The sequence below is a fragment of the Elaeis guineensis genome, chromosome 14 (assembly GCF_000442705.2).
Source record: "Elaeis guineensis isolate ETL-2024a chromosome 14, EG11, whole genome shotgun sequence".
Classification (NCBI taxonomy): domain Eukaryota; kingdom Viridiplantae; phylum Streptophyta; class Magnoliopsida; order Arecales; family Arecaceae; genus Elaeis; species Elaeis guineensis.
This window is the reverse complement of record NC_026006.2, coordinates 59,296,430-59,307,646: the sequence shown is the minus strand read 5'-3', so window position 1 is coordinate 59,307,646 and position 11,217 is coordinate 59,296,430. Positions and strand designations below refer to the sequence as shown.

General features: G+C 36.6%; 1 protein-coding gene across 1 annotated transcript; it reads left to right on the top strand.

Moving 5' to 3' along the window:
* The first annotated feature begins 421 nt into the window (after positions 1–421).
* LOC105057440 (fumarate hydratase 1, mitochondrial) lies at positions 422–11,199 on the top strand. The gene is made up of 17 exons (XM_010940046.4): positions 422–692; positions 855–972; positions 2,187–2,336; positions 3,958–4,068; positions 4,834–4,917; positions 5,562–5,660; positions 5,787–5,837; positions 5,919–5,968; positions 6,467–6,548; positions 7,628–7,722; positions 7,843–7,909; positions 8,197–8,247; positions 8,812–8,907; positions 9,092–9,190; positions 9,298–9,327; positions 9,435–9,500; positions 10,693–11,199. Exons 1-17 carry the CDS (start codon positions 532–534, stop codon positions 10,777–10,779), a joined length of 1,497 nt encoding a protein of 498 aa, XP_010938348.1. The 5' UTR covers positions 422–531; the 3' UTR covers positions 10,780–11,199.
* Positions 11,200–11,217: the final 18 nt, after the last annotated feature.

The following is an 11,217-nucleotide window of genomic DNA, read 5'->3' as shown; positions in this document are numbered from 1 at the left end:
TCGACGTGCTGTCCCTCCGATCTGGAGAGTACTTTAAACCATCCGATCTCACATGGAAGGTCGTGATCAAATTACTCGAAACAGCTACAGCTGTGTTGCCCGTGACCACCCCGTTTTTATCTCGAGTCCCACTAATTTAAAATTTAAACCGCACGCGAGAAGGACCCACACATGCACCCATTAACTTGAACCTCAACCGCACCCAATCATGTACCAGATCGTTACTTAGATAGAAGAGAGTTGATGCATTTTGGAGTCCTGTTTGTACCAACCAATGGTCTTCTTATTTAACCGTTCCTAGCTGTTGGGAGGCTCCGAGACGCCTGCAAGCGAAAAGAATCAAGATCCGGGAGGTAAGCGCACTGGCGGTGATCGTACCCCATACTCCACTTCCATTTCCCCTCCTAAGCTCCGACCATCGCTCCCTCGCTTTCGATAAACCCAGACCCCCTTTCTTTCTCCCTTCTTCTCGCTCCAAAAAAGGTTCTTTTCTATTCTTTCCCCAGAGTTAGAGATTCGGATTTGGCGGCGATGGCGATGATGGTCGGTGCATCGCGGCGGCTCGCCGGGAGATCCAACGCGGCGTCGGCGCTTCTCGCCGGGATGCTTCGCTCGGCGCTGTGCCGGCCGATCTCGACGGCGTTCAGGGAGGAGAGGGATACCTTCGGGCCCATCATGGTCCCTGCCGACAAGTTCGTGCCTCTGACACCAACTTATTCTTGCTTCTTCGTTTATTTCGTGTCTCTGAATCGATTTCTTGATGTTTTTCGCGTATTTCTGGTTTCAGATGCTTGCTTTGGTGTTTCGAATAAATTTCTTTTGATTTTTTATTTTGTTTTTGTGATTTCTTTTAGGCTGTGGGGTGCTCAGACGCAGAGATCGCTGCAGAATTTTGATATTGGAGGTGAAAGGGAGCAAATGCCGGAGCCGATCATTCGGGCGTTTGGTATCCTTAAGAAATGCGCCGCCAAGGTTGATATTTTTGATTATTTATCATGTTATGCTTTTGAAAGTTTTATTTTTTAATATAATGTGATTGCCCACTTTTCATTGTCAAGACTCGGTTACACCGCATGGATGTTCGATGTGGAATTCGTTACTTATAATGTTATTTTCATATTGCTGTTTTACAATGACGCAATAGTAAGTGGAAGGTAAAATTTGACTTCAAAATTTTGGTTGAGGTTGTAGGAGATTTGTAAAGACTAAGTCTTTCTTATAGAATAGCATTGGAGAAGTGATCATGTGACATGGTATGGAACTTGTCGATGACGACCTGTTTGTTATTCATGAGGGCGTCAAGTAGAGCAACTATCATTTATGGACAACCATGTAGCTTCAAGCTGTCCTGTGGTTTTCATCACATGAACAAAGTTTTGGAAGGTTAATACAAGGGAAACATGTTATCTATACGTTCTAGCCCTTTAGATCTGCTGCTGTCCAACACCAAACAACATATGATAGGTCAATTGGTTTCTCCTCTATTCTACCCTATTAGATGTTAGATCTAGTTTATGCATATGTTTGAGGGACATTTTTTATACAGTTTTCATTTTTTTTTTTTTTTTTAAAATAAGTTTAGATAATGGATATGGAACATGTTGAATACTATTACCCTGTGAAATGCATATTTGTCTTGTCCCATTAATCTCATTATAGTTTACACAGGAATGTTCATCTCATCTTAGACTTTCATTTTCATTTTCTGTTTTATTTGTAATTAGGACTGCATGTGTGATATTAGCATTAAAAAACCTCTAAAAATGTTTCTTTATTACTATCAGTCTAGCACTTTCGTTCTTTCTTTCTTTTATTCTGAACTTCTTATGAATAACACATCAATCATTTTTTTTTTTATGTAAAGGCATATCTAGTTTATACATAATACATGACTATCAAATCCAGCTAGATGTTCCTTTCCATCATCATGTAAAATATTAAAACATTGTGGGAAACTCACTATTATAATGTCTCTTTTCCCCCTATTGTTAAGCCATCCTTCAATATTTAAATCTGTAATCCATGGCAATAACTATTTCTTCTGAGATCCAATTATTTTAGTATCTAAAGTTCATGTAACATTCTAGTAGATCTTTTCTTTATCCAAACTTTAGGTGGATTTTGTTGATTGTACTTTACATATTGGCTTTTGAATGAGGTGCATAACATAGAATATGCTACTGTAGGTAAACATGGAATATGGTCTTGATCCATCGATTGGGAAAGCAATTATGCAAGCTGCCCAAGAGGTTGCTGAAGGAAAATTGAATGATCATTTCCCACTTGTCATTTGGCAAACTGGCAGTGGCACTCAAAGCAATATGAATGCCAATGAGGTTAGTATTGAAAGGCTTGCATATCCATGGCTTCCTCTATTAATTAGTCAAGTTTGTATATGAACTTCTTGCTAAACTTGCATAACTACGTGTGTGTGTGTGTGTGTGTGTGTGTGTGTGTGTGTGTGTGTGTGTGTGTGCGTGATAGATTATAGTTTCCATAGAGGATTTCGTATAAGAAACTATTTCTTTTTTAAAACAGAAAAATGAATTTGAGCTCTTAATGGCCTTGGTGGCCTTGCAAAATGCTCGAAGGGGAAAACAGCAATGTTATATTCCAGTGGTGAACTAACTAATTTATATGCACAACTTGAGTCTTATTAAATTTAATCCATTTTAGCTGAAAAAAATGGACTTCTCTGTAAACCACTGCATAATAACCTTTGAACCTTTTTTCTTCTCTATTTTCTGCCTGCCAATTGGCTTTGTGGAATAATGATAGCAGTGAAGGTCCTTGAGGATTCATGGATGATGCCAGGTTCTTGAGTGGCTTATGATATTAGTGGAACTAACCAAGTGGATTTCGAATTGGATATAAGTTGCCCCTGATATGATATCATGACTGCTAGAGTAATATATCATGACTTATAATTTTGTGGGGACATCACTAGTAAAATATTTATTTTTTCATAATAAACTTTGATCTTTGTTTCCTTATATAGATTAAAATAGTGTTTTCCATTTCTCGATTTCAAACAGTAAAGGTTGAATTCTCTTATATGTCTTAAGACATGGCTAAGCTCACTGAATTGACTAGCAAACTTGCCTTGTCTTTTGTTTGTTTTTTCTTTTTAATATAGAAATGAGGTAATCTATTGTCCCATATGTAATTGTTCAGTTTTTGTGGACCTTAAGTGTAGGCTAGGTTTTGGTAATTCCATAGTTGCATGTGCTGGTTATTCTAGACTGCGCTATTTGCTGCATTCAGCAGCAAGTTTTTAAATGCCAGTGGGACTACAGGGCATTTCACAGTCCCGATTGTTGAGATGGGACAAGTCACGAAATGGGCTAGGTGGGGTGGGACATCCACTGTCCCGAGCGCTAGTGGATGTTTCGTAACTTTCGTTCCATGGAAAAACTAGGAGGGCCTTGTCCAACGGCACCTAAGACCTCATTCAGCAGTGTAATTTTTTCCCATCATTTTGTCATGGAGTTATAGGCTTGAATTTCGTACAATGTTTTCCACCAACTAGTCGTGCAAATGTGGAAGTTTTCATACACCTTGCTTATGGACAATGCTATATTGTCTACCTATCACTCTGACCTTGGTACTGTGTGTGCACATGTTTGGTGACACAAACGTTTATGAGTACCGTGCATTTCTATTCTTCTTTACTTACGAAACATATATTATCATAATCAATTCCATCTTGTGAAATCTGGTGTGGTGCCTATATGTTTCAATGATCTGTGTCCATATGCACTTATGTGCATGGTCCGTAATATATTTTAGTCCATGAGCATCAATTATTATTTTATTGTATGAGTCTTGCCTTTTCTTCAATGGTGATGATTCTATAGCCTCTATTATGTAAAGTGATGCACATTTTTTTGACCATTATCAATTTGTTTGTCCTTGTTATATTTATCATATTGATTATGATCTTGTTTATATGTACAGGTGATTGCAAATAGAGCAGCTGAGATTCTTGGCCATAAATGTGGTGAAAAGTTTGTGCATCCAAATGACCATGTCAACAGAGCCCAATCTTCAAATGATACTTTTCCTACTGTGAGCATACATTAGCTAAACTAATTTACATGATTTACAAATTCTTGTAATTCCATGCTTTAGTATGATGAGATATGTGACTACTACTAAAAGATCATATAATATAAGACCATTACTATAAGATCATATAATATAAGCCTCTTGGGTTCATTTTGCCTATTACGAGGGCTTTCCTGAAATTCTAAAGATGGTTTAACTATTTTTGTGAATGGCTATTAAAATTAAGTACCATGCACTGCAGTACCACACCAAACGGCCTGGTTTGAGGCGTACTGTAATGTGCCAGGTCAGAATCCATATGAAACTCATATTGGGGTTGGTATGGGCCCCATACCGAGGCATACTGTCCCGTATTGAGGTCGACCAAGGTGCAAACTAACATGCACCAAGGCATATCGAGATAAAAAGTGAGAGAAATGTTTTGGGAGCTGTTTCAATGCTGGATGGATATCGTACTGTATTGACCCATGCCGTATCAAACCAGTGATGTATCAGTATGCTACATAGATTGCGGACCTTGTTAAGTACATTATCTGGGATTTTAGAATTATTGTGATTTCTTACAGTATAATTTAGTGTTTCAGATGCTCATATTTACCATGTGATGTTGTCATATGTCTTACTAATATATCCTAATTTTGTAGTGGCATGAGTAGTTTATATCTGGTGAAATTTGTCTCTGAGTGATATCTATTGATAAAGTGTACCATGGACTGTAAGACTGTTTTGTGGCTACATCCTAACAAGAGATGTGCTCCATTTCAGGTCATGCACATAGCTGCAGCTGTAGAAATCAATTCAAGGTTTATACCAAGCTTGAAACAGTTGCACAGTTCACTTCACTCCAAGGTTGAGATTTTTCTGTCACCTATGATTCTAATCATTTTTTTGCAACATATCTTTCCATTTTGTTAGAGGTAGTGGTAAGTTGCAGAACATAATATCTATCATTAATAGTTGATGCTTGAACCATTTGAGTTGTTATGATTACTCAATTACTTTTTTAAACATAAATAGTTGATCCTGTAATTGTAGAAATCATCATGAGTTATAATGCACTATGAATTCTTTGTGACAATACTTATAACCTAGATCTGAATTTTCTTATGTCTATCTAAGCCTCAGATTTATTTACCACATTTCCATGTCATCATTCTCATTTCTATTACATTTAGCATACATGGTTCGGTCCTTTCTGAGGCTCAAAATTCTAAGAGTATTGTGGATCAAGTCTCGAAGTTTTAAGACTGTCACTCAACCTGTGGTTCCATACTTGTCAAATCATTACCTCCTTGTTGTTAACATTTTTATATTGTAATTATTAAAATGAATTCCTAAATGATACATATATGATTTAAGGTGCAGGCAAATTAAGTGATCAAACAAAAATGTGGAAGCTGTAACATTCTTCTTGAGGACATGTGAATCCCTTTTTTCTTTTAATTCTGATATACCAGAACCTGATTTATTCTTTAACTACATTGTTTTTTCAGTCTGTTGAGTTCAAAGATATCATCAAGATTGGGCGTACACATACTCAGGATGCAACTCCTTTGACACTTGGCCAAGAGTTCAGTGGGTATACTACACAGGTATCTACATTCTGTTACTCTACTGCTGAGTATTCATTTCCAATGTGTTTATGGCATATTGTGGCTATCTTAACCAGTGATCGGTAGTGTCTATTCTGTCATTAATTAGTACAACTCTGTTTGCAGGTAAAATATGGTATTGATCGAATAACGGATACTCTGCCTCGCATGTATCAGGTAGGCTGCTTAATTTTTATGTCTGTGCAAAAAGATTCTTTGCTTTTGTGCGTTTTCTTATGGAACTCTCACTTTGAGCAGCTTGCACAAGGTGGCACTGCCGTTGGAACTGGGTTAAACTCAAAAAAGGGGTATGTTTTTGGTGAGGAGTGTCCTTTTTCTGGGCTTATGATTCCTGTAGTGTCACAAATTTGGTGACCTTATGACAAGGTGCATCAGTTATGTTGTTGTTTTTCCCCTCTCTACATTCATGTTTTGCCATGTGAAAGTTGAGCTGTTGTTGCTCATTTCTTAGCATGTTGAAGATCAAGCTTGAGGGACATACAAAGTTTTCTTGTGAGCCCACAGATTTATAACCAACATACCTAGTATTACATCTACTAGAATTTTTCTTCTTATCAGATTTGGGTATTGTGTTGGCTAAAATAGTCCTATTGAGAACAATTCTCATCAGTCTTTCCTCTTCTGATCTCGTCTTTCCTCTCTCTGGTACAACAATTTGCCATTTTAGTTAGTATACCTAATAATATTTTAAATTTTATTGCACTAACTTATTTGTCTTTTTAGATTGTACTAGTTTCTTGTGTCATATATGACTAACCCTGTTCCATATGTGCACATTGTTTCAGATTTGATGTTAAAATTGCTGCTGCTGTAGCTGAGGAAACCAGTCTTCCATTTGTCACAGCAGAGAACAAGTTTGAAGCATTAGTTAGTATCATACTTATAACAATTATTTGTTGTTTGTCCTCATGATGGAGTCTTCTTTTACTTTATGGAAGGGAATCTTGAGTGCAATCTATCTAGCATCTTCTGTATAAAATCAGTAGCATGTTATCATGTGAACGCACGTGTTATTGATAGGATTTTAAATACAAGTAATATTTTGCTAGTGAAATAATTTTAAAAATTAAATATCTTATGATGTTCTGAATATTCGTTTCTTTGCTCTATATAATACCATGTTGTTGCCTGATTGCTGAGTTAAAATGCTACTTATGACAGAGCAGTTTTACTTGGATTTGTAGATAATTGAACCCAAGGATTTCAAAACTTGCGGGTGGTATGTTAACGACGGTACCGTATTGTTTCAACATGAAATCGATGCTAGTAAGGGTGTTGAGATGCATCTATACTGGTATGTACTGGATGTGCCGGTGCATATCGATGGTGCCATACTGATCATAGCAGTCTGTTTTGATGGTTTTTCATTCTTCTGATTCTGTCAGTTTCGGTATGATCATCAGGTGTAGGAACCATACTAATATCATGCTGTTCAGTTGGAAAAAATGGTACAGGATTTGGTACCAGTATTTAAAACTTTGATTGAAGCATCATTTTTATTGTGGTTTACAACTGACATTCATGTCACACATCTTTTTTCTACATTTGAAAATTGCTTCCTTTTTTTTTTTGAAGCTAAAATTTGTGGTCAATATTTCTTGTGAGTCCATCTATTTATTTCTTATCTCTGTGATGATTTGTATGTGTTCACTGTTCATTGAAATTGAAATTGTGGTTTGTGTCATTATTCGTGTCTTTTCCATCAAGCCGACCATCTTTTGTTGTTTCATTTATTACTACAGTGAAAATATGAATGCGCATCAATATCAGAGTTCTAAGTGCATCACATTCTTCCAATTGCTTTTGTAAATTTAGAAGTTGTAGTTAAGAATTTGTAGTACCGGTGTTCTTTTATCAGCATCTCATATTTGATATTGGTTCTTCACCATTCTTCTATCCACATCTCATATCTGATATTGATTCTCTACCACCTATTTTTTTACCAGGCAGCACATGATGCTTTTGTTGAGAGTAGTGGAGCGGTAAACACAATTTCCGCTTCTCTTATGAAAATTGCAAATGACATACGACTGTTGGGAAGGTATCTCTGTTAAGGACTTTCTTTGATTCGATATATATTTGTATGCACACATACCTGTGTTATGTTTTGGGTTTCTGGCTTATTGTGGGAGCTCACGGCATTTTGTTTTCCCCTTTTCAGTGGTCCGCGCTGTGGACTTGGTGAACTTATCTTACCTGAAAATGAACCAGGCAGCAGCATTATGCCTGTATGTACCTTTTCTTGAATCAATCTTTTGTCAGCTAGTTCTAGGAACTTGTTCAGAGAGTGATGTGTTTAATTTAAGACTGTCTGAGTTAGTTCTGCAAAAAGATGTTTACTTGAATCATTACTATCCTTTTAGTTTTTTTTTTTTTTTAATTTCCTGGGTGCTAAATTTAGCAGTAGATGATGTGTTCTGAAGGTCTCTTTTGATGAATCTGATCTTATATCTTTTTGCATGTGTTGTACATTTCATACCACGACTGGTATATGATGTTTTTGTTTTGGTTACAGGGAAAGGTTAATCCTACGCAGTGTGAGGCTCTGACCATGGTCTGTGCTCAGGTTGGCTGCCTTTAGCTTTGTTCTCTTCTTGTTAGAATATTATTAAATGGATCAATCATCCAAAACAGTTGTTTATCAAGATCTTAATAAACAGATCAAATTAACTATTAAAAAATTGTTTATAAAGGGCTTGAATATGGGGATGCATGGTTAAGTCATATGCCTGAGTATGTGTCATACTCGTACCCATAGTTAGCATCGATGCCCATGTTTTAGAAGCTTGGTTTATAACCCATGAAATTTATATAGGTAATTAGGTTGGCCGGAACTGGTCATTTTCTTCCAAACCACTGAAATTTTCCAAAGATGTATTGAAATTTAATTTGTCAGTTTTAGCTGAAACTGGCCAAAACTACTGAAATTCTGGAAAGTTGGTTGTGGATCAATATGTCAGCAAAAATGGCTTGGCCAAAATGGATTAATTTAGGCCAAAATTGATTTGTTTCAGCTGAAATATATTGGTTCAGGTGAAAACTCCAAATCTTGGTTATTGTTTGATTAGGTTGATCAGCATCTTATCATGAAATCCCCTTTTATTTAAGTGTTTTGTTTTTTTTTTTTCAGGTGATGGGTAATCATGTTGCCATTACAGTGGGTGGATCAAATGGTCATTTTGAGCTCAACGTTTACAAGCCCTTGATTGCTAGTGCTCTTCTTCGAGTATGATCTTGTAGCAATAATTTGAATTTGAATCATCAAAACTTTGGTGAACATAATGAATCTGTTGCACTTTAGTCATTTGTGATGCTGATTATGTTATACCAAATCTTTAGAAAGAAAATGAAAACTTGACTTTATGTTTTCCGAAATATGAATTAAGAAGTGATTTTATTTTTCTTGGCAGTCTCTGAGGTTACTCGGGGATGCGTCCACATCTTTTGAAAAGAATTGTGTGAGGGGAATTCAAGCAAACCGTGAAAGGATTTCAAAGTTGTTGCATGAGGTAAATTTTGATATATCAAATCTTCACATTGATGATTCGCTTTGTGATATTTGATTTTGATATATAGCTGATGATTTCTTTCTTTGCTTGTGGAAATGTCTTAACAGTCCCTGATGCTGGTTACGTCTTTGAACCCTGTAAGTTTGCTTGGTAGAATGACTGTTTGTTGCTTTCTTGCTAGACAACTACTATATTTAGTGGTGTCAAAACTTACATATGTTCTTCAATTTTTTTCTAAATGCAGAAAATTGGCTATGATAAGGCTGCTGCTGTTGCCAAGAAAGCTCACAAAGAAGGGAGTACACTGAAGGTGATGACAATATACGATCATCTTATTACTTTTGCACATTTCGTAATGCTACATGTTTATTTTTTAGCTAGACTTGTAAAATTTACATGTGAGTTTTTAATTGCTTAGTTAAGCAGCTTTGTGCATTTTGGTATCTAAATTGGTAATTATATGTACAAACATTAACCGGTGTACAGGATGTATTTACTGTTGTCGCACAGAAGTGGCAAGTATTACCTACTCATTTAATTAATTGTTTCTGTCTACACATGTTTCTAGTTGTGGAGGCATGCTATGCTGTATTCTTATTTGTGACAGCTTGTTTGATGTGTCTCGTTGTTGTTGTGTTTTTATGGTTTAGTTATTGATTAGCATGGATTTATGACTGCTTAATTATGTCCTCTTGGTTTTCAGTTCAATTATGTAATACCATGTACGATCTTGATAGAATTTTATGTATGTTAGCACTTGTAACTGATTGCTTCCTTGGAGGTCTGTCAGGACTCAAGCATGAGAATAGTATATTACATGTGAGGTACCTTACCGGTTCGGTATAGTATGGTCGATATAGTACAGCATGTATCCCATATCGAGATAGCTTGCTATCCTTTTTTTTTTAAAAAAAAAAAAATCTATCATGTTACCACCTGAAACCAGGCGGTAGAAGTTGGTATGCTAGGATATGTACCTGGTTTAAGGAAATTACGGGGTGGTTCTGCTCGTTTCGGATCAATATCTACTGGTTGGACTCATATGTCGAGCCAAATCATGGTATCAAGTTGGTACCTGGCTAGTATGGTCGGTATGGATTGGTATAGCAGATCTTGTTGATCTTCTCCTGAACCCAGTCAGTTTAGTATTGGATCAGATATGTATCTGTATAGTGACCTAACTGGAAATCTCTGGGAAGATCCTAACAATCAGATCAGATTTGTGCCAGGATCCATTGAATTGTTAAGTCTATGGATTCTGCTGGGCATATGCATATGTCCAAGTGTGTGTTTGTGAATGTCTGCTCGTGTGACTGCAAGCAGTGCATTTGCACACCCATAATCTTCGAACATCCTTGGTTAATCCTGGTTGGACGTTTTCAATGTCACAATGTGGTAATAATGTAATGGAAAAGGTTGTCTTATGTGATCCTGTTGCTTTTCAATTATTTATGTTTTCTTATGCTTAGAATATTCTCTGAAACCCATTTTCTTTTTTACAGGAAGCTGCATTGAGCCTGGGAGTCCTAACAGAACAAGAATTTAATCAACTTGTGGTACCGGAGAAAATGATTGGCCCTTCTGATTAATGATATATCAACAGCTTTCCTGCTAATCATGCTCCTAACCTATTAGGTTGGAAGTACCATTTTTGCACTCATTCCTTGCTGCTGCACTGAGTTGCAGCTACATGTTATGCTTAATAAAGCAAGCAAAATTTTCTCAGTCCCTCTCTGGCAACTTGAGTTCTTCATTTTGACATTCTTTCAGCTCATATGAGCTATCCATAGTAGCTTTGCCTAAGGTTACGAGGGAATTCATTTACATTTGTATCGGTAATGAAAGCAGCAGAAACAGATTTGGATGATTATCCTCAGCTGGGGAATAATATATTATCCACGGAGGGTGGAATGTATATTTTCCTGTTGGGTTTTTTCCCCTCCATTTTCGTTGTTTTTGGGTTTTCAGTGAAGCAGTATGAAAGACAAGTTTAGCTCGCATAGCGGGTACCATTTTGTGTTCGGTGA